Source organism: Anabrus simplex, chromosome 2 (genome assembly GCF_040414725.1).
Source record: "Anabrus simplex isolate iqAnaSimp1 chromosome 2, ASM4041472v1, whole genome shotgun sequence".
Lineage (NCBI taxonomy): Eukaryota > Metazoa > Arthropoda > Insecta > Orthoptera > Tettigoniidae > Anabrus > Anabrus simplex.
In genome coordinates this window covers 771480921-771504539 of record NC_090266.1, presented here as the reverse complement: position 1 = coordinate 771504539, position 23619 = coordinate 771480921, and the positions used below count along the sequence as shown (strand labels likewise).

Below are 23619 nucleotides of genomic sequence, written 5' to 3'. Positions count from 1 at the left end.
TACAGAATATCTGAGAAACGTAGAATGTTACAGACGTAAAAAGTGGTATTTGGAATCTCCTGTAAATGTAAAGAAACATGGGTGATTTTTTTTGGAAACTAAAAAGGGGGTGAAATTTTAAAATGAGAATTTATACAGTATATCTCAAAAAACTTAACATGTTACAGAAGTGAAAAATGGTATTTTTATCTCTATGAAAAATAAAAAACGTGTATTTTTAGTTTTTGGAAATACCACTTGGGTAGACGGGGAGGGGGGGGGTGGTAAAATTGACTCAAAATGGTGTTGAATTCTTTTAATTAGGCTACTGTTATCTCAAAAATGAAGATGTTACAGACGTGAAATTTGATGTTTGGAATCTGCTTTAAAAGTAAAGTAACACATATTCTCGGATAATCCAATGAATAAGGGTGGAGGTGAAATAATTTGAAATTAATTGACTTAATTGTATGAGAATACTTACATCTAATAAAAAGTAAAGTTGTTACAGACGTGAAAGTTGGTATTTGGATCTCCTTTAAAAACAAAGAAAAACACGTTTTGGGGGGGAAACCATCTTGGGGGGCGAGAGTGAAAAGGAGTTGAATTCCTTTCATGAGGACACATAAATCAAAAACTGAAGAAGTTAGAGTCTTGATAATTGGTATTTAGAAGATCCTTTACTATTAAAGAAACAAGTTTTTTGCTGGAAAATTCACTTACCCTTGGGGGAAGGGGAGGGGAGGAGTGTGAAAGGAAGTGAAAAAAGTGAATTATTTTAATGGGGATACTTATATCTCAAAACTGAAGGTAATAGACGTGAACATTGGTGTTTGGAATCTCCTTTAAACATAAAGGAACACGCCTTCTTTTAATTTTTTTGGGGGTGGGGCTTAATAAACTTAACGGCGATGGGGTGTAAAACGAGGTGAGACCAATTGATTTTACTGTTCATAATGTACTTATAAGGAGCCTCCGTTGCTCAGGCGGCAGCGCGCCGGCCTCTCACAGCTGGGTTCCGTGGTTCAAATCCCGGTCACTCCATGTGACATTCGTGCTGGACAAAACGGAGGCGGGACAGGTTTTTCTCAGGATACGCCGGTTTTCCCTGTCATCATTCATTCCAGCAACACTGTCCAATATAATATCATTTCATTTGTCATTCATTAATCATTGCTCCAGAGGAGTGCTTTGGCAGCCGGCAAAATTTCTATTGTCGCCGCTAGATGGGGCTTTATTCATTCCATTCCTGACCCTGTCGAATGACTGGAAACAGGCTGTATATTTTCGATGAACTTATTCTGATCATAAACCGATCATTTTTAATCTTTCCTGGATTCGTATTCAACAGCCATCTTTTCCTTCGGAGAACGTTCTTGGATTACAGTAGATTCTCCTGGCATATAAATATAAATTTAAACACATTTGAAATTAACGATAGGAATGAGATTGACCGTCAAATTGTTCACCGCTATAATAAGATAAATAATTCACAGAAGTATGTCATTCGTATTGCCAGGAATCCCGCACACTTGCCTATGCGCGACAATGGTGCTTGTCACATTGTCAACAATGAAAATGGCAGCAGATGTAACCGCCAAGTTGCGGTCTTGCATCTTGCTGTGGGGTCCAGAACATCTATAATAATAATAATAATAATAATAATAATAATAATAATAATATTCTGGACTGTCGTCAAATGAGCGGACCGCGCTGGAAATAGGTCCTGGAGGGGTAATGACTAAGAATGCAGTCCGGCCACGGGTTCAGTACCGCCAAGGCACCAAAGACGACACCACGCCGAATCTCCTGAAGGATTTGATCCATATTAAAAATGCTAATAGGAAAAGATGGCAAAGATTTAGGGACCCAGCTGACCGGGTGGAATACCTGGACCTAGCCCGGGAAGAACGAAATCGATTGCTGCAAAGAAAGATTGGAAAATGGGAGAAAACTTGCCGTAATCTGTTAGAAAACGAGTCAGATCACGAATTTGGCAGATTCTCTCAGAAAACGAGTCAGATCGCGAATTTCGGTGGGTTACATATAAAACAATAAGCATTCAGTTATATATTTCAGTATAATACCGTAGCGAAGCACGGGTATCTTGCTAGTTGCATATATGTTGTCTATAGTGGATCTGTTATTACAAAAACCGTTCTAATAGTCCCCAATAACATTTTCAGCAAATGGTTTTTAACGCTGTAAAAGAATAAGACAGAATTTTGTAGGCCGTGTTTACAAGAGATATGCCACGATAATTTTGCAGTTCTTCCTGAATTAGGACAATAAGTGATTCCTGCCATTCTTTTGGAATAACTTCGTCGTGCCATATCCTTAGAATAATCTTATATATATATTTATGCAATCTTTCTCCACCGTATTTAATAACCTCAACAGGATTTTTGTCACTACCTGAAACTTTATTGTGTTTTAAACATATACAGTAAAACCTCGTTAATTCAAAGTCGTTGGGACTTCAAATTAGGTGATTTCGATTTAACCGCCAACTCGCAATTCAGAAATGCCAACCCTTGCCGCGTCACACAATATTCTAAGGCCCGTTACTGCATGCAGTTAACCTTGATGCACAGTTTAAACCTTTCAAATGCCATAGAAAAGAACTATTTCCAAAATATATTCAACAAGGTGAATTCAAATAATGCACTTGGATAACTCACCGACATACATAACGTCTTGAAACGAAAAGAAAAAGAAAATAAGAACACGTTTCAAAGACAAGGAGAAATCGATGCCTGCTCCCATGTGCAAGTGCTTTTTTCATTGGATTACTATACTGTATGCATTTTAGATGCCCTGTACTTGCATAGAAAGTACCCAATGCCCTTAAAACATCGAACTTTCCTACAGCTACAGCCGGAAGTCTCTCGCTTCCGTCTGCTTTACAACACAATACAGTAAATACAGTCACTCTATCCTTGTACGATTTCCCGCCATGGCACTCCTGTCGTGATTCAGACATGACAACACTTGCCGCATCACGGAAGTATTCTAACGCCCATTAATGCATGCAATCACCTTGATTCACAGTTTAAACCTTTCAAATGCCATGGAAAAAACTATTTCCGAAATGTATCCAACAAGTTGCATTTACAATGTTCAAATAAGGCACTTGGATAAATCACTGACAAACATAACCTCACGCAACGAAGGAAACACGATACAAATACGAGGGTAAATTATGCTGGCTCCCCTGTTCAAATGTATTATTTTTCGGATTAAAGTACTGTTTGCTTTTTTTAATATGACTTGTTCTTTCATGGAAATTGCCCCCTTAAAACAATGTGGCTTATCGAACTTTCCTGTGATGAGAGGAAGAATTCTCTCGCTTCCGTGTGCATTGCAGCACTGTACAATGACCCCCTACCCTTGTACGATTTCCCGGGTGGCACCTCCTCCTTTAAAACCATAAGACCGTTCGGGTTCGGCATTAAAAGAAAGCAATGCAGTTTCATTGGCATTACCGGTAACAATTTTGTTCGATGCGTACGAAATTGATTATATGAGCCACGCTTCTTCGTCAACTGTCAGCAGCGCAGATTCTGTTTCTCCACACACTGCTTGCTACGTGATATTGTGGCCTTCCTTAAAACTCTGAATGCAAAAGAATTACGATTTCACTCGAACTTAGCCATTATGAACCACACTGTAGACACACCGATGTGAATGAAAACTACTCCTGCACGTTCCGGAAGACGCGTTCTATCATGGGGCGGATAAATTTTTAATTCAAATTACTCTGTAACATGCTATTGCTTTGAAATATAAAGGCAGTTTTGAATTAAAAGTCTGAATTTCGTTAATGGGACCGACATTGTACTTCGAATTATGAATTATCTGTATTTCGAATTCATCATCATCTGCAGTTTCCAGCTGTTGGCCGGGTCTGCTTGGAACATAAGCCCCTCCATCTCCTCTTTGTCTTCCCACCACTTCTCCCTAGTCACTCTTGCTCAGTCCTCTCCTCTTCTCTGTACACTTTCTTCCACTCCTTTTATCCACCTGTCTCTTGGTCTTCCTCTTGGCCGTTACCTGTTATCTCCATTTCATGCATCCTTTCCCCTGTCATTCTCTTCATATGTCCATACCATCTAAGTCTAGATGCCTCTATCCTATTCTGTAGTGGCTCTTCTTTTGCTATATCTCGAACCTTCTCATTTCTCATCTTATCCCATCTTGTCACTCCTATCCTGCTTCTCAGAAATTTCATTTCCCTTGCCTGTATTCTGTTCACGGTTCTCTGCCCCATTACCCAAGTCTCAGCTGCATACGTCAGAATAGGTATATAGTACGGCCTGTATATCACCCTTTTGCTTCTCTGAGGGACATCCTTGCTCCAAACCAGGCTTCTGACACTTTTCAGGAATGCACCTGCTTGTCTTCCACGCTTGATTATTTCCTTATCATTTCTTCCATTTTCCTCTATGATACTTCCTAAGTACTTGAAACTCTCTACCTTCCTAAGCTGTTCCCCTCCCAGCATTATCTCTCTCGTAGGTCTCTCCTTCTTTCTAGTTGTGATCACTATCTCGCTCTTTTGGGCATTAAATTTCATTCCATATTGTTCCACCTCATCTACCCAAGCATCTAACCGTTCCTGGATATCCTCTTCCTTTTCTCCCCAGACTAACAGGTCATCTGCAAACATCATCACTTTCATCTTTCCTTCTCCAATTTTCCTTGCCACTTTTTGTCATTATCTCGTCCATTGTTACTACGAAAAGCAAAGGTGACAGAGCACTTCCTTGTTTTAATCCACCTTTTTGTTCAAACCAGCCTGTTCTCTCTCCTGCTTTTTTCACACAACTGACCCTCCCATTGTACATCTTCTCTCTTTCTACGGTCTGTTCCTCGACACCTTTTCTCTGTAAGGCTTCCCATACCTTGTTTCTACATACACGGTCATAAGCTTTCTCAAAATCCATGAAGGCCATCACCAGATCCTTACCCCATTCATAATGACGCTCTTGTAGTTGCCTTACTGCGAATATAAGGTCTACTGTGGACCTTCCTGATCTGAAACCATACTGCTCTTCTCTTAACTTTTCTTCCACCCTTTTTCTGATTCTATTCTCCAGAATCTTCTCAAACACCTTTGCACAGTGGCATATCAATGTGACTCCCCTATAGTTCTTAAACTCTTTTCTATTCCTCTTCTTGAAAATGGGTATGATTATACCCTTCTTCCAGTCTTCAGGGGTCTTCCTTTCCTTCCTTACTACTTTCAACACACGATAAAGCCACTGTTTCCCTACCTCTCCTGCTGCCTTCACCATCTCAATACTCACTTCATCTAACCCTGCGGCTTTCCCTCCTTTCATCTTGTCTAGTGCTAGCTCCACTTCTGCCCATGTTAAGTCTTTTTCTTCTTCCAGTCCGGTGGTATTTGAAGGTGCTCAAATATGACAGCCTCGTGTTGGTAGATTTACTGGCATGTAAAAGAACTCCTGTGGGACTAAATTCCGGCACCTCGGCGTCTCTGAAGACTGTAAAAGTAGTTAGTGTGACGTATAGAAGAGGCCAATTTTTAGCATGTGTCCTAAAAGAGTGTTTTTTTCTCCTACGTTCAACAAGTGATTTTCTTGTTTTTGCCATTTGTGTATCATTTTCTCAGTTGGTAGAGATCTGAATTATTTCTTCAGGTACTGGAGGAGCTGTGAGCAGTGGGTGACCAGTATCAAAATATATCCAAATTGGGACAGTCAGTATCCTAACCCTGACAGACAAGACTGAAGAGCTGATCTGAGTTCATGAAACAAAAGGACATGGCCATCCTTGGCCATAGTGAAGCAAAATGGAGAGGAAGAAGGGAAAGGAAACTAGAAGTGTACAGGTTGTTTTACATTGGAGGACTGGTTTCAGTAAATGAAGTAGGAATGATCATTAGAAAGGATATCCTGGAATAAGTGGAGGAGGTGAAGGAGGTCAAAGACAGAATGATGATCATAGCAAGGATACAGTTTGGGATGGGAACATGAGTTCTGTTCCAAGTATATGCTCCACAAACTGGAAATAAAGAAGAGCAGAACAATTCCTTGAAGAACTGGAGAAATACATTGAAGACAAGAAAGTAATTATAATGGGAATTCTGAATGCACAAGTGGGAAGAGAGAGACTGGAAGAGAAGAGGTTCTGGGGCCTTATGGATATGGCAACAATAATCAAGAAGGAGATATTTTAATGGACTTCTGCCAGAGGAACCAACTAATAATACAAAACATATGGCTCAGGGAGAAAATTAGCCAGAAGGTTACCATATATGGATGGGGGGACAAAAGAACAAAAACATTGATTGATTACATGTCAGTCTGTTAGGTCATCAGCTCAGAGGCTGTTTGGATCCTCAAATAACACCGCCAAAGGTTATGCGGTGATAGGGAAACTGCAAAAAAACAATGGCAGCACCAAAATGAGGTGTACTAGTCAAGATGAGGAGTGAGGTAGTTTGCATTGCTTTCCTCAATTGATTACATATTAGTGGAAAAAGGACATTGGAAAGATCTTATGGATTTTACAGCTATGCTTGGGAGTGACCATAGAGCAGTGATAGCAAAGTTGAAAGTAGGCAAAGTAAAAAAAAAGAAAGATTAGGGTCTGGAGATTTAAGAAACAGGAGGTTCAGGAAGAGTGTAAGATGGAATTACAAGAATTGATACCAACGATGGATATTAGCCATGTTGAATAGGAATGGAATAATTTTAAGGATGCATTTGTTACGTGTGCAGAGAAAACATGTGGCAGAACATCAGGAAAGGTAAGAGAGAAAGAGACATCATGGTGGAATGATAAGAGTGAGAGACAAAGTAAAGGAAAAGAAGAAAACTTGGAAGGAATGGAAAACACAAGGGACTGAAGAGAGTAGAGTGAGATACATAGAAGTGAAAAGAGTTTTGCAAATTAGTAGTAGCTGTAGAAAAGTAGGGAAACATTCACCCAGGAAGTGAAGAAAGATTTGAACTGTGGGAAAAAATTATTTTAAATTATAAGAACTTGTGGGAATGAAGCGGTGAATACAGGGTTTGTGAAGAATAAAGGAGTAATACTGACAAAACCTCGAGAGATAATGAACAGATGGGAAATAATATTTCAGTGAACTGCTGAGTGTGAGAAATCAAGACGTGGAGAAGGTATCCAGGCAGCAGGAATAGAAGAAATAACAGAATAAATCAGCTATAGAAATGATCAAGGGTGCAGGACCAGCGGGACTCCAGTGGACTTACAGAATACTCAAGTGTGTATGGAGAGAGAGAGAGAGAGAGAGAGAGTGAGAGTGAGAATGAGAATTACCTGAGGATTGTGAAAAAGGGGTTATACCCTAATACCATTATTTAAGAAAGGAGATAAGATGTGCAGTAACTACTCTCCCACGTTGCCAAGATAATGAAAAGGATATTAGAAAGAAGAACTAGAAATAAAGGTGGAAAGTTAGTTACAGGAGGAACGATTTTGATTCAGAAGGGGAAGGTGAATATTAGAACCCATTTTCATTCTGAGACAGATCATGGAAAAGAGCTGGGAATATGGGAAGGATATAGTAATGTCTTTTATAGACTTAGAAAAGGCATACGACAGCATCCCCAGGACAAATGTTTGAGAAAGCCTGACACACAGGGGCATTGGCAAGGAACTAATAACAATGTTAAAAGCAATGTATGATAACTGTTGTAGCTGTGTGAAGACAACAGTGGGTATTAGTCAATCAATCAATCAATCAATCAATCACTACTGATCTGCATTTAGGGCAGTTGCCAGGTGGCAGATTGACTACCTGTTGTTTTCTATCCTTTTCTTAAATGATTGTACAGAAATTGGAAATTTATCAAACATCTCCTTTGGTAAGTTATTCCAATCCCTAACTCCCCTTCTTGTAAACGAATATTTGCCCCAATTTGTCCTCTTGAATTCCAACTTTATCTTCATATTGTGATCTTTCGTACTTTTAAAGACACCTCTCAAACTTATTCACCTACTGATGTCCTATAATTTGCATACAAATTTTATTTTTTATTTTTCTATTCCACCTCTTCAGTACAATTGATTTTGTGTTGTTAGAAATTCATATTACTACAACACTACATTTCTAACAACACAAAATAAATTGTATTGAATAGGTGGAATAGAAAAATAAAAATTTGTATGCAAATTATAGCAAATTTCAATACGGGACTAAACATGAGAATAGTTACATGTAATACTGATGTCCTCCCATGCCATGTCTCCACTGACAGCTCAGAACATACTATTTAGTCGAGCAGCTCGTCTCCTTTCTCCCAAGTTTTCCCAGCCCAAACTTTGCTACATTTTTGTAACGCTACTCTTTTGTCGGAAATCGCCCAGAACACATCGGGCTGCTTTTCTTTGGATTTTTTCCAGTTCTTGAATCAAGTAATCTTGGTGAGGGTCCCATACACTGGAACCATACTCTAGTTGGGGTCTTATTAGAGACTTATATGCCCTCTCCTTTACATCCTTACTATGACCCCTAAATACCCTCATAACCATGTGCAGAGATCTGTACCCTTTATTTACAATCATATTTATGTGATTACCCCAATGAAGATCTTTCCTACCGAGCTCGATAGCTGCAGTCGCTTAAGTGCGGCCAGTATCCAGTATTCGGGAGATAGTAGGTTCGAACCCCACTATCGGCAGCCCTGAAAATGGTTTTCCGTGGTTTCCCATTTTCACACCAGGCAAATGCTGGAGCTGTACCTTAATTAAGGCCATGGCCGCTTCCTTCCCACTCCTAGCCCTTCCTTGTCCCATCGTCGGCATAAGACCTATCTGTGTTAGTGCGACGTTAAAAAAAAAAAAAAAAAAAATCTTTCCTTATATTAGGACCTTGGTATTTACAGTGATCCCCAAAGGGAACTTTCACCCATCAGCGCAGTAATTAAAACCGAGAGGACTTTTCCTATTTGTGAAACTCACAACCTGACTTTTAACCCCGTTTATCATCATACCATTGCCTACTGTCCATCTCACAACATTATCAAGTTCATTTTGCAGTTGCTCACAATCTTGTAACTTATTTATTACTCTGTACAGAATAACATCAGAACGGTTTGGAATTAACAATGAGCTAAAACAAGGGAGTGCATTGCCACCTTTACTCTTCATGATGGTAATGGATGACATCACAAATGCAGCAAGGGAAGATTATAGAGGGGAAAGAATGAATGTAATGAAGTTTGCGGATGATATTGTGATCTTGTGAGAAGATGAGGAGGAGATACAACAACAGCTGAATGTATTGAATAGAAGGATTGAACAATAGGGATTGAGGATCAACGTGGAGAACAGGGAGACAATGGTAATGAGTAGAGGAAGTAAAAGGAGTAAAGGCACTCCCAGAATTGGAGAAAAGGAATTGGAAATACTGTAGCAGAACACTTCTAATACTTAGGAAGTAAACTGACAGAAAATGGAAGACTGGATGTGGAAATTAGTAGAAGGATAAACTGAGGAGTGCCTTTTACCACCAGGTACAGAGATTAATATGGAATAACGATGTACCAATGAAGGTAAAAGAAGTAATGTACAAGGGATATTACTTACCTATATTGACATAGGGAGTAGAAATCTGGACAGTGACTCAGAGAGATGAGAGTAGAGTACAGGCAGTTGAAATGAAATATCTGAGGAGTATAGTATAGAAGACAAGAAGGGATGGAGTGAGAAACAAAGACATACGAAAAGAGCTAAATGTGCAAAAACTAAATGACAAACTGGAACAGAACAGATTGAGATGGTTTGGACATGTCAAGCAGATGAACAAAGAAATACTGCCATGGCAAGCACTGGAAATACAGGTGACAGGGAAGAGAAGACGTGGAAGACCAAGATTACAATGGATGGACTTTGTGAAGAACTGCATAGGACAATGGAACCTGGACTGGAACACATTGGTGGATGAGGAATGGTGGGGAGACGAGATGAAGTGGAGAGAAACCATATTGGCCCCCACCCAGTGTCAGCTGGGAAAGGGGAAATAACGATGACCATAGCAGCTGTTTTTTAATTGCAGTAATAAAAGGGATGAACTGCTGAAAGCATTATAAGGAATTTTTTAAGCATTATTGTGGCAAATCACTAATACTTGGTGTCTAAATAGACCTTCAGACCATAAGATGCAGTCATATTTTAGGCAGTATATTTTATAAGAAAAAGTGCATCTTGAAAACTTTGGTATATCTCTTGTTATTGTCTGTCCCTAACCTGAAAGGGGACTCCACCAGTGAACCTAGGTGTCCTTCTCAATACCCTGAGAGATTACAATATTCCACTCAGTAACTGTTTTAGTCTTATGTTGAGATAATACACCAGTAAAGGTTGGAATGATGAATGTAGTTGCAGGTGTGCTGAAACATGATATGCCTGTTCTCTTTGTCTTTGGATGTCTATCCCATTTGTTAAATTTGGCTGCAGAAAAGGGAGCATCATGCCTGCCATTCCAGCTTGATGTTTATTTGGTGGACTTATACAATGTTTTGCAAAGAAGTACTAAGAGGAAAGAGAAAGTGAAACAATTTCAGGAACTGTGCAATGTTAAGACAAGGAAAATTAAATATGTGTGCACCCTTTGGCTTTCTATGGGCAGATGTTTATCCAGGCTGTTGGAACAGTGGCAGCCTTTGTCCTGCCTGCTCAATAATGAAGTGAAGTCTGATAAGACAGGTCAGCTTTGAAGTCTTGAAACTTACTATATTCTAAAGATCAAACGAACACCACTAGAGAGTATTGCTCCATCAAGGAAAAGAACCAGTGATTCGTCAGTCCCATATTCTTTTGCACCCAAAACTATTAAACAGGTTCCTTCGTTAACCCCTTAAGCGGGGAGCTCGGTACACACTAGCTCATTCTTAGGTGGGGAGCGATTTCCCTGATTGAAGAAAATATTTATTTACTTGATTAAAAACAATCTTAGACTAAAATGAACTATTGAAGGGCCAAAAGAGAAATATTTACTTGAATATAATGTATTTAATTCTTGAAAAATTCTATTATTTTAATTTTTCAATACTTTGTGCAAAAACGTACAAAGTGCTTTCACACTGTGATATCGAGATTGCTTCTTCCTAACAGCAAAGCTCTGGTTTTTGTTTATACAGTAACTTTCACCTGAATATTTTAGGCAGTTTACTATCAATCTCTGCCTGGAAATGAATGTTTCTGTATATGTAAATTGTAGATTTACAAAGTTTACATATACTTAAAAGATGTGCAATGGAATAAATTATAATACTCACAAAATTTTCTGTTATGTTGGTTAGTGCTTTCGAGGGATCAAGTTTATATAGCCTCCCTACAATTACTAAGTGACATAAGCAGACTACATTACACTACAATACAGGTAATATTTACAGTCTTTACAGTGTTATGTCTTTTACAGCTGTTCATTATGATACACACGGAAGCAGGTCATGTTATATAACCTGTCTCGCGTTCACGTAATTTGTATAATCCCACACCGAAGCGCGATCGTTTTCTTGTTATGTAAACTTTCCACCCTAGCCAGCCTTTCCACAGCAAGAGGTTCTCATCAATTGACATTTTGCCATCACGGAAATTTTGCTAACAGGTGGTCAAATTCTGGATTTATCCCGTATATTTTTGGAGGAAATTGTGAATTATTCACCTCATTGTCAGAGATATGTATAAAGCTGTGGAGGGAAATCTAATAATAATAATAATAATAATAATAATAATAATAATAATAATAATAATAATAATAATGTTATCGGCTTCAAGTCCCACTAACTACTTTTACGGTTTTCGTAGACACTGAGGTGCCAGAATTTAGACCCGCAGGAGTTCTTTTGCATGCCAGTAAATCTGCTTACAAGAGGCCGACGTATTTGAGCACCTTCAAATACCACTGGTCTGAGCCAGAATCGAACCTGCCAAGTTGGGGTCAGGAGGCCGGCTAGGCCACTCAGTCTGGCGAGAAAAAAATCTCTTCTGTGTCATCAGCTCATAGAAAATAGGCGAAGTGAACAAGCGATTGAGATAAGTAGTGTCCTAATTTAGGTGTCTGTACAATCCCCTACGGCAACAGTATGGCCATAAGAAGCTTTATTTCGTCCTTATTTGTTCGGAAACGGTCTTGATCTCGATTCCTTCCTTTCGTCTTACTAAACTGGGTTTTATGTGCGATTTCCTGCTTGGCATCTTTTGTCTGTTCAGCTATGTTCTGGCATATCTCGTCATAAAAAAGTAATTAAAATATTTCGCTCAGTTTTGTTTTCACGATGGAAATTTGGATCAAAGCGGGAATTTCTTTGTCCATTTGATGAAGAACTTGCAATGGTTGGATTGTAATCAGTATCATCATCACAACTCTCACTGTCATGATCGCTACGTGAACTGGAATCGAACATGTGTTGTCTCTTTTGCGACTGTTGAACATTCGCATCAGCTACGCCCAAACCCTGTATATTCGAGCCTGCAGTACTTACTCCAGGTAATTTCCTGTCACTTACAAATTCCCCTTCGGCAGAACTTACTTCACTAATATCACAATTCTCCCCACTAAATTCCAACATTTCATTTATCATGACCCGTAAGTCATCTTCCTCTAACAGTGGGGACCGGTAATTCGTTATAGATATTTTAGCGGAAAAATGTAAGAAAAAGGATCGAATAGAACCCTGGTCTCAGCAGTTTGGACAGAAATCATAAAATATTACGGATGCGTACAAATGTTGTGCAACTCGCGATAAACACACACTCCAGCCGTGAAGGAAGGGGATAATAAATCAGGTCACAGTTCTAAAATCTCATCAGAGAGGTCTTTTCAGTGCCATAATCTCTAGAAATCCCTTCAACAGAAATATTATTAAATCCAAGGGACGATTAGGCGATGAGCTAAAGCTTCAGCGCGGAGCTATTAGGCCTTAGGTCGTTCTTGCCCGGACGTCAGTTGCGTTCTTGATGTTGCAACTCATGGATGACACATTGGTATTGGGAGAACATACTTGAAAAAATTCACATCGGAAAGCAGACTCATCCGGAAAGCGCTGCTGAAAAGAAAATAAACATCTGCAAGCAGGCAACTGAGAAAAAAAAAAATTTGAATCGGCTGATATATCCGCGTTCCCCACCGAGCAAGCGACTTGTAGCGGCGGACTCACCGCATCGCCCACCCAACGGGTTAAGTGCACTCTGTATCATGAAGAAGTGATTTTCATGTTCCTGTCATCAGATTTAAATAAGGATTTATGTCTCTTTTTATCAAATATTATACCTACATTTGACAAACCAAATGTTATTTTGCAGTCAGTTGTGCCTCACATCCATTTACTGCAAGATCTGCTTCTGGATACATTAAGGCTTTTGATATCTAAATTTTTATGACCTTCAGTGGTTAAATTGTCCTCTCTTTTGGAAGTCACTTTCCACAGCAGAGGAAACCAGATGAATGATTATGACTTTTTCATTGTTAGTTGCACTTCCCAATTCGTAGATCATCTAAGGCATAATGAGAAGGATTTTCTCATTAGTTCGAAAGGACTTCACTGCTGTATGCGACTACATTGTTCACAGTTTTCCATTCAAGAATGAAATGCTGAGGAATGCAGTAGTTTCACAAATTACATCTGCATCGAAAGCTCCATCCCTCATGTTGCTGAATGTGAGGTGATATTTAGTCAGGTGATTAAAATACGAACTCAGTTTATGTCAGCACTAGAAATGAAATTTTTAAGAACATCAGTTAAAAAGACAAGAAGAGATAGAATTCAAAATATTAAAATCAGAGAAGAGCTAAATATAGAACCGTTAGTACAGAACATACAGAAAGCAAGACTGAGATGGTTTGGACATATGAAAAGAATGGGAAAGGAATGGGTAGCAAGAAGGGAATTGGAAAGAGAGGTCAAGGGAAAGAGGCTAGTTGGAAGACCGAGAAGAAGGTGGATGGATCAGATTTGGAAGGACATTAGAGAGGCTGGATTGGATGTGGCGGAAGTAATGGAGCAGGAAAAGTGAAAGGACAGAAAGGAGTGGAGGAGGCTTGTTAACCACACATGGGCGACTGGAGTGGGACATTGATGATGATGATGATGACAATGATGACTGGAGTGAAGTACTTGTGGATTTAGATTCCAGTAACAGTTTCCCTGGACATGTGTAAATCATATGTGGATTTGGTGATATGATATGATGCAGGATAAAATATTTACTGCCAGAAATGTGTAGAATATGCAGTTTTGGCTATTTGTATCTCCTGATTATTCCTGATTTTCATATCAGAATCTCCCAATGTTTGGTTTTGTAAGGTTGGCAGGTATGACCCTGTATAGGCCCTCTCCTCATCAATACCCCAGTTCTTCTACATTCATCTCCTCTCAACTCCTGACGAGCTTGTTTGTGCTTCCCAACTTCGTCTTGAGGACAGCCTTCAATTTTCATTGAGGTGCCACCTTGACAGATTTTCAATCCTGATGTGGTAAGTGTAGAATAAGACACAGGAGGAAAAGGAAAGAGACAAAAAGATACAGATGAAGAGAAAATGAAGAGACAAAATGCGAAAGATGAATACAAGTGGTAAAAGAGTAGGAATGCAGGATCAACACAAAAGAAGGAAAAGAACCCAGTGGGTTAATGTAAGTGATGGAAAGGGAAAAAAAAGTGACAAGTAAAGTCATATGTAGAAAGATAGGACAAACAAAATGGCGGGTCATCATTGGAAAAGAAAGCGGTATAAAGAGTAGACAAGGACAAACATGAAAACAGAAAGGAATGAGGACAATCTCTATATCTTCGTACAGTGTCAAGTGTAGTGTAAAGAATTTCCTTGTCATCTTTTCGAATGTCTTACCAAGATTTTATTTCACTGAAGAGGCTACCTTTTCCTTGGGTTCCTCTAGATTATCTCCTTGCTTTTCTAAATTTTATTTTAAAATACTTGGAGAAATCACTGGCACCTTCTTAATCGTTCATAGTAGAGTACCATACAAGGTCAGAGCAGTATGCAGTATCAACAGACCATATGGGCGTTTGAAAAGTCAGTGCAAAAATAAAATCTACTTAAGTGTTTGGGGTAAACCTTTTTTATTTTTCGACATAGTCTCCTTTTAGCCTTATACACTTTGTCCAACGATGTTCTAGTTTGTTGATCCCTTCCGAATAATAGGATTTGTCCAAGTCTGCAAAATATTCATTCGTGTTTACAATCACCTCGTTGTTTGAATAAAATCTTTGTTCCGCCAGCCATTTCTTCAAATTAGGGAACAAATAGTAGTCTGAGGGAGCCAAGTTTGGAGAATAGGGGGGATGTGAAACTAGTTGGAATCCTATTTCCATTAATTTTGTGACCACAACTGCTGAGGTGTGTGCTGGTGCGTTGTTGTGATGGAAAAGGACTTTCTTGTGGGCCAATCGCGGGCATTTTTCTTGGAGCTCGGTTTTCAAACAGTCCAAAAACGATGAATAATATGCACCTGTAATAGTTTCACCCTTTTCCAGATAGTCAATGAGGATTATCCCTTGCGAATCCCCTGTAATAGTTTTACCCTTTTCCAGATAGTCAATGAGGATTATCCCTTGCGAATCCCAAAAGACAGTTGCCATAACCTTTCCGGCCGAAGGAACGGTCTTCGCCTTTTTTGGTGCAGATTCCCCCTTGGTAACCCATTGTTTAGATTGTTGTTTGGTCTCAGGAGTATAGTAATGTATCCAGATTTCATCCACAGTGACGAAACGGCGCTTAAAGTCCTCCGGATTCTTCTGAAACAGCTGCAAACCATCCTTGCAACACTTCACACGATTCCGTTTTTGGTCAAGCGTGAGCAATCGCGGCACCCATCTTGCGGATAGCTTTCTCATGTCCAAATGTTTATGCAAAATATTGTGTACTCGTACAGTCGAGATGCCCACAGCACTAGCAATCTCACGCACCTTAACTCTTCTCATCCATCACCATATCATGGATTTGATCAATGATTTCTGGATTCGTAACCTCCACAGGCCGTCCAGAACGTTCAGCGTCACTTGTGCCCATATGGCCAGTCTGAAAATTTTGAAACCACTTATACACTGTTCTAATCGAAGCTGCAGAGTCACCATAATGTTTATCAAGCTTCTCTTTAGTCTCCTGAGGCGTTTTGCCTTTCATGAAGTAATGTTTAATCACCACATAAAATTCTTTTTCGTCCATTTCTTGAAAATCACTCGACTTCTTTGATTCACACGAATGCCAAACACAAAGAAATAGACCAATATGGCTGAAACTTGGTGTGCGTTCATTCAAGAGATGCTACTAACTAAACATGACCTTGATACGCACCGGTGGTGCCATCTCTCGGACCTTGCACGGACTTTTCAAATCACCTTCGTATATTATAATATTGAAATGAGAAATACTGTATTGGCAGTTCTTTTCAAAATGAAATTTGAAAACCGGGTTGGGGCTAGTATGTCTACCACTTTGTCCTATTTCTTGATATGAGGTGAGATTAATTTGTATGGCATGTTTTTACGGCCAGATGCCCTTCCTAATGCCAGGCTCAGTTGAGAAGCCATTAACACATGCCGCCACTCCGTTTGGTAGGATGGGAGTAGTAAGTATGTAAAATCAGTGATGGAGAATCCTGTTGTTTTCTAGCTGGCTGCTGGCTTAGTTAAAAATGTGTCAGTAATATTTGTTCCTTCCTGAAGACATTCTATAGACAGAAAAAAAAAGAAAAAAAAGGAATTGCATTAAAGTTTAAGAATTTCTTCAGTATTTTAAAATTTTAAAAAATTGTGTAGAATGTTATATTTTAGTGCAGACATTACAAACAAAAAATGTTATTCAGCTTTGTAGACTACAAACTAATTTAGCTGGCTATAACCAACTAACTTGTTGTCACTCATGTTAAGCCACTGAAGTCTTATGTCTCAGTGCTGCTTCACTGCTATATATCACCAGAATTCTACCACACTTACAGCCACACCTAACGACCTTTCCCACAAGAATACTACCTTTTCTGCTGAGGTTGCCCTTGTGAAAGGTTTTCTCACCATTGGACATTCATGGTTGTATTTCATGATGTATACCATATAGTAAAGCTGACCCCTTTAAATTCCATGAGTTTCTACATCAAATATTTCCCAGCTGGTCATCAAAAGTCAGGCACATAAACGTAATGTGGGATCATTTTGTTAATATTATGAATTTAATATTATGAATATTATGAGTATTCAGCAGTTTGTGCCCCTTAAATTACTAAAATAGAACCCAGATCTGGAATACTACAATAGGAAAATTAGGAGCTTTAAAAGGAAAGTAAGGAATGCGTACAAGAAAAGGCAATTCAGTTTGGAGCATATGAATACGTTTCACAAGCTGTCCAAAGAACTTTCTTCTGAAAAGAAAGCTGCTCCCGATAAATATATTAAAGGTATACTTTCTTCCAGGGAAAATGTGTGTAGAAATCTCTAAAGTATGTTAGGAAAAGGAGAGGAACCAGCCATGATGTGTTGGTGATAATGTCCAGAGAAGGTGAGGTAATTACTGACAATTTGCTAATAGCTAATTAATTAAATCATTGGTATGGGAACGTATTTAATGAGCAGAATAGTCTGGTGATAGAAGTTATCAATAACATTGATTGGTCTCTCTTCCAAATCAGCTATAGAATTATTCAGCAAAGAATTAAGAATTTAAAGAAATATAAGTTGACAAGGCCTGGTAATACCAGATGTATGCATACGTTTTGCCAGTTTTTGTGGTAAAGAAAACACGTAATATTCAAGCAAAATTCTTTTTTTTTTAATTCATAATATTGGCCGTCAGCTTCTACACACTTTGCCCATCTTCCAGGTCAGTTATGAACACCATGCCAGAAAAACTGCTTGTCTTTTGCGGCAAACCATTCGTCGAGCCATTTTCCAACTTCCTCGAAATTGCTGAAGTGCTGCTCTGCGAGCGCGTGCTCCATCTACGCGAAGAGGTGATAGATTGCACCAGGTCGGGGGAGTACGGCGGATGCAGAAGGATGTCCCATCCAAGCGATTTCAAGGAGTTTTTCACTGGTTTTGCTGTGTGAGACAGCGCATTGTCATGTAACAAAATCACTTTGCCATGTCTTCTAGCCCATTCCTGTCGTCCTTTGATCAGTGCATGATTAAAATTAATCATTTGTTGTCGATAGCGTTGTGCATTAATGGTTTCGCCGGGCTTCAAGAGTTCATAATGCACTATACCGCTCTGGTCCCACCAGACACAAAGCATGGTCCTCTTGCCGAAGTGATTTGGCCTTGGTGTTGAAGGACCGGCTTCACCAGGTGACAGCCATGATTTTCCATTTTCCATCACCTGTAACAATTTGGTACAGAAATGATTTTCTTTCGTGGCGTTGAAGCCGTATTTCACGTGACTTTGCGATTTTCCATTTGCCATTCATTCAAATCATGTGGGACCCATTTACTGAGTTTATTGATCTTCCACACTGCTCATAAACATCTGCTGATGGTTTCTTGTGACACATTTAATGCTTGTGCCAATTGCTGTTGAGTTTGAGTTGGGTCATCATCCAGTAACGTCTGCTATTGCTCATCTTTGCACTTTTGTGGTCTACCAGAGCGTGCACTGTCTTTCACATTGAAATCACAACGTTTAAATGGTCGAAACTATGTCTCACATGTTCTAATTGATGGAGCATGTTCGCCATATGTTTCTACCAGCAAATTATGACTTTCCACAGGCTTTTTCCTTTTGATTAAATAAGAAAAGTAATGCGTGCCACACATGCTCTTTTTCAAGCACAAACATCGACATGATCACTGAATGATACAACACAGACACTAGTGTTTGGCGGACTCAACTCGTGTGTGATGGTAGGTTAATCTCAAACAAACTGACGTATGTGTCAGATTCATACACTGCATACTGTTCGCTGGCGCGCCATCTCTTAGTGAAACTGGAAAAGACTTATGCATACACCTGGTTTTGCTGGGAAGGTTCTGAAACTGAGAGGTAGAGCTATTCTGCGCTGTTTGGAAATAATATTTTCCGTGCTTCTCAACAATACGCAAATTCTAGATTACTGTAGTCCCCCGATTTTTAAAAGGAGCAACAGGCAGTTGACAACTATGGGCAAATATAGACTCATTAACCTTACGCACATTGTATGCAGACTAATAGAACACCTCATTTCAGAATATCTGAGGGGACGATGGGAGAAATTTTGTGGATAAATGGTCGTCAACATGATTTTAGAAAAAGTTTGTCCTGCAAGAGCCAAATGTTATCGCTTTTTCAAGATATTAGTGAGTCATTAGACAAAGATGTGCAAGTTGATGCTATTGCAATTGAGTTTGCTAAAGCATTGGATGTAGTACCACATGACATTCTGATCTGGAAATCGCTAGAAGTAAACATTGATAAAAGGATAGTTTTGTGCATTCGGAAATTTTTGACGGACCACACACAGAGGGTAGAGGTGGGAACTAAATATTCCAACGAAGTTTCTATAATGTTGTGAGTAGTACAAGGCCACTCCTTTTTACGGCATTTATCAATTGTCTGCCGAATGAAATTCGAAGTGAATGCAGATTATTTGTGGACGACTACATGTACAGAAAAATACAGAATGCAGTCAATAATAGGTTATTAAAAGCCGATCTAAATATACTCCATAAGTGGGCACTCTATAACAAAATGAAAGTAAATTCTCAAAAATGCAGTATCATAAGAATGGGAAAGAAACATAGGCATGGGGACTTCCAATATTGTATTGGATTGGACGCCCTTGTAGAGAGTGACTCGTGCAAGTACCTAGGAATCCACGTAAGGAGATCTAAATTGGGACACCCACCTAGGAAGTGTAATTTCTAAGGCATACAAATCCTTACTCTTCATGATTAAGGTTCTGAAGGGTGGCACTTCCCAGGCGAAGGCACAGGGCTATATATCACTCATTAGGCCAGTCCTGGAATATGGAACAGTCGAATGGGATTCATACCTAACAGGACTCGTTAAGGAACTTGAGATGGTACAGTGAAAGGGTGCAAGATTTGTGCTTAACTATTTCTGTCCTGGAAGTAGTGTGACAAATATGATAGAAAACCTTGGGTGGGAGACGCTGGGGACTAGAAGGAAACAAACACGGTTATGTGCCATGTATAATGCCTACACAAATAAGCCAGCTTGGGGATAGTTGAACAGTCGACTGGAAAAGCTCTGTTACATAAGTAGGACAGATCATCCGCATAAAGTGAAAGATAGATTTCAGAAAGCTATCTATGGTAAATATTAGTTTGTAAATCAGGGAATTGTTGATTGAAATGCATTACATGAATCTGTCTTCGAGCCTTTTCCCAAAAATGTAAGATGTTTCAAGAATAGACTACAGCATTCTGTGAATTGTATGTACATTTCTGTGATGGTGTCATATTTTAATGCACTGTAGATTGTAGTAATAAAGCATCTGAATTATTTAAGGTATCTGTGAATTTGTATATGAACGTGCTGTATTTACAATGCTAAGATAATAGTAACTGGACCGCTCAATCTACTGTAAGTCATAGTGTAAAATTTTTAAATACTTAAGATGTGTGTGTATTTGTATATGCCAGTGTTGTAATGTTAAGCTAGTAGTAAGGTCAACTTATAGTATTGTAAGCCGTAGCGTTAAGCACTGGAAATACTTAAGTTGTGTGTGGATTTGTATATGATGATGCTGGATTTAGAATGTTGAACTAATACTATTTCTTGTAATATTTTCTTTCCATGGAATTGGTGGTGGTTGTTGTTGTTGTTGTTTTACTTCATTATCACACTACAGTAAGTGATCATTGCCATCTCTGGGATATTTCCCCAATTGCGATGTATTTGTTGGTAATAATAATTGGACCAGTCTGTACAGGAGGAATTTGTATGATAAGGAAATCTCATGACCTGTACCAACACTCAGAGAAAATCTCAGACACATTTAGGAAAAGATGTTTGAAATTTCATGGACATATTCTCAGAATGAGTAATTAGAGATTGACCAAAAGAATTCTGAACCTTGCCCTATCAATGAAAGATGGAAAAGATCTTCAGGAAATAGGCATCACAGATGACATTGTGTTAGATGTAAGTTCAGAAAATTAGTCGACAATTACTGCTTTAAACATCATCCAAGCACTATCACAAGAAAAGCCACAGCAGAGGAGAAAAAGGCAACGACATCAGCTAAATAAGTTCAGTCGCGCTCCTTAGTTGGGCATAACAAAGAAAGAATATTAATAATAATAATAATATAAAATAAATATATAATTGTACATTTTATAAAATTACTCTTTTTTCAGTGTTAATTTAGTGTAAATGCATTGTTTAATTTGTGATATTCTTATTTTACTGCTCTTTCTTTTTAATTTAAAGTACATTATATGACAGCAGATTATTTTATTTTTCAGCTTAAATATTGGAAGCAGGGTATACCTGAAGAGAATGCAGTATACTACTTAAGTCGAAATACACGTCCTTGGGCTGTAATTGTGGGCTTACAGCCTGATACGTACTACTATGTGAAAGTAATGGCATATAACTCTGCTGGTGAAGGACCAGAAAGTCAATTTTCTATTGGTGAGTTTGTTGTGAATATTTTTCTCCTTTTATTTTTTCCCCAGTCACTTTCATTTTTGCCCTGCTGACTCCAAAACTTGACTGTTCAGTCATCTTTATAAATGCTATGACTGCTCTGGATATTTGCCAATATACTATTTGACTTCACCCCTTTCAGAGAGAACTTACCGGAAAGCACCACAGAAACCACCTTCTTCTGTGCACATTTATGGAATTAATCCAACAACAGTTAGAGTAGTTTGGAGATATGTTGCTCCAAGTGTGGATGAAGAACCTCTTCTGGGGTACAAGGTAAGTGTGGGTACAGCATTCGCATTAGCTTTATTGCCCTATTTAGAATTGTTCTCAAATAGCATATACCACAATATCAATCTTGCATACATTGTCAGGACCATTAAGGCTGATTCTCCACGAGCAGGTAAAACGCCGCTGTTCGCCCGCCTGAACGCTCAAACTTTTTGCCTATTCTACACGAGCGGTTGAATTGACGCCTGTAAACAGCGCCAAAAACGCCGGCGACACGCGCAGCCATTCTCCACCTAGGTTGTGTTGTCGGAGCTGTTAAACTACAGTTATTAGCAATATTAAAAGGTAAACCTGGTAAGAAAAGACGTTGGTGGACTCACCCTGCGTTATCGAATCGACTCACTGGACAATTTCATTTAAAGTTGTGCGAGCACAGGAGCTATCCGGAAATGTTTTTCCAATATTATAGAATGTCAGTTGCTTCATTCGATGAGCTTTTTGAACTTATTAAGTTGCGTATTACTAAACTAGTGAAGTGGTAGTTTAGGGGAAGTCCTGAAATTTAATTCTCAAATATTTATATTTTTAGTGGTCTTATCAATAAATATTACATAAATCAAGTTATATAGAATTAAATTTCCGATCATTTATGTCTCTTACATGTTTACCGTACCGGCTATGATAACAGAGACATTCATGAATTTATATTTTTGTTGCTAAGTCCATATCAACGCCGAATCAGGAGAAAATGGGTTAACAGAATATGATGAAAATCGGTACATAGAGTCGGGGAATAAGAAACTACAGTCTAAGCTATAGACAATTTTATTCACGCTGGATGAAGCTGCAGTTTAGGAAAAGGCGCCTAAAATGTATTTTTTAATACCTACAATAAGTTATTGGTCCTATCGAAAAGTACTCCATAACAAAAGTTAGAAATAATGCAATTTCCGACCATTTATGTTTTATTGCCAAAGACGGTAGCCGTGTTGAAACACCGGATCCCGTGAGATCTCCGAAGTTGAGCAACATTGGGCGTGGTCAAGCTTGGGATAGGTTGCCACACGCTGTTGGTGGGGGTAAGGGAATGGAGGAGCGGAAAAGAACTGGCCACTCCACCGCACCTAAACTCCGGCTCAGGCAAACCTCTGCGGAGGTTCGGACCTGCCTCTGAGCAGAATACACCCTTATCTTTATGTTTTATTCAGTTTCACCACACCGACTATGATAAGAGTGGTATTTCAGAGTCGGAAGAAAACTAAATGTGAAGGCCTACTATATCAAAGGCGCATAACATTGAGCAACAATAACATTATGTTGACCATTGTTTGTTGTGATGTTCTTTGGCTCTTATGCTGCCGCTTAACTCCGATATATGGGATTACTGCTGCGTATAACAGCCTGACTGAATATTGGCGGGAAATAGCTGGGGAGTTAGAAAACGTTCATCTTTAGCATTCCATTCCTCTGGTTCATACATTTCCTGATACTGCTGGTACGTAACACACTGGTTCATCATAGTATTCCAGCTATTCCATCCCTACTCTGACGCGCTGTTTTGAATGAGCAGTGTGCACATTTAAGGCAGAGGCTCGCTAAAATTCAACCCTGAAAAGAGCCATTTCTTAAGAAAAGCTTCTTCCGCTTCACTTGTATTAAATCTATATTCATTTTATTCCAAATTAGCCGTGAAGAGGGGCTTTCTCCTCTGGCTTTGAGGAAGAATTTGCCTCCAAGTCAGATAGTTTCTTCCCCCGCCAGTGTAGTGAATTGAGATTTTCCGATTGATTGTGTATTGCTAGGAAACAGAGTAGTAA

At 39.0% G+C, this 23619-nt stretch overlaps 1 protein-coding gene across 1 annotated transcript in view; it reads left to right on the top strand.

The window, feature by feature from the left end:
* Positions 1-23619, top strand: part of Cont (Contactin) — a 314894-nt gene that overhangs the window by 272477 nt on the left and 18798 nt on the right. Inside the window, exons 19-20 of the mRNA XM_067141447.2 lie at positions 21388-21556; positions 21714-21847. Coding sequence (XP_066997548.2) covers positions 21388-21556; positions 21714-21847 — 303 coding nt within the window. The remainder of the gene's footprint in view (positions 1-21387; positions 21557-21713; positions 21848-23619) is intronic.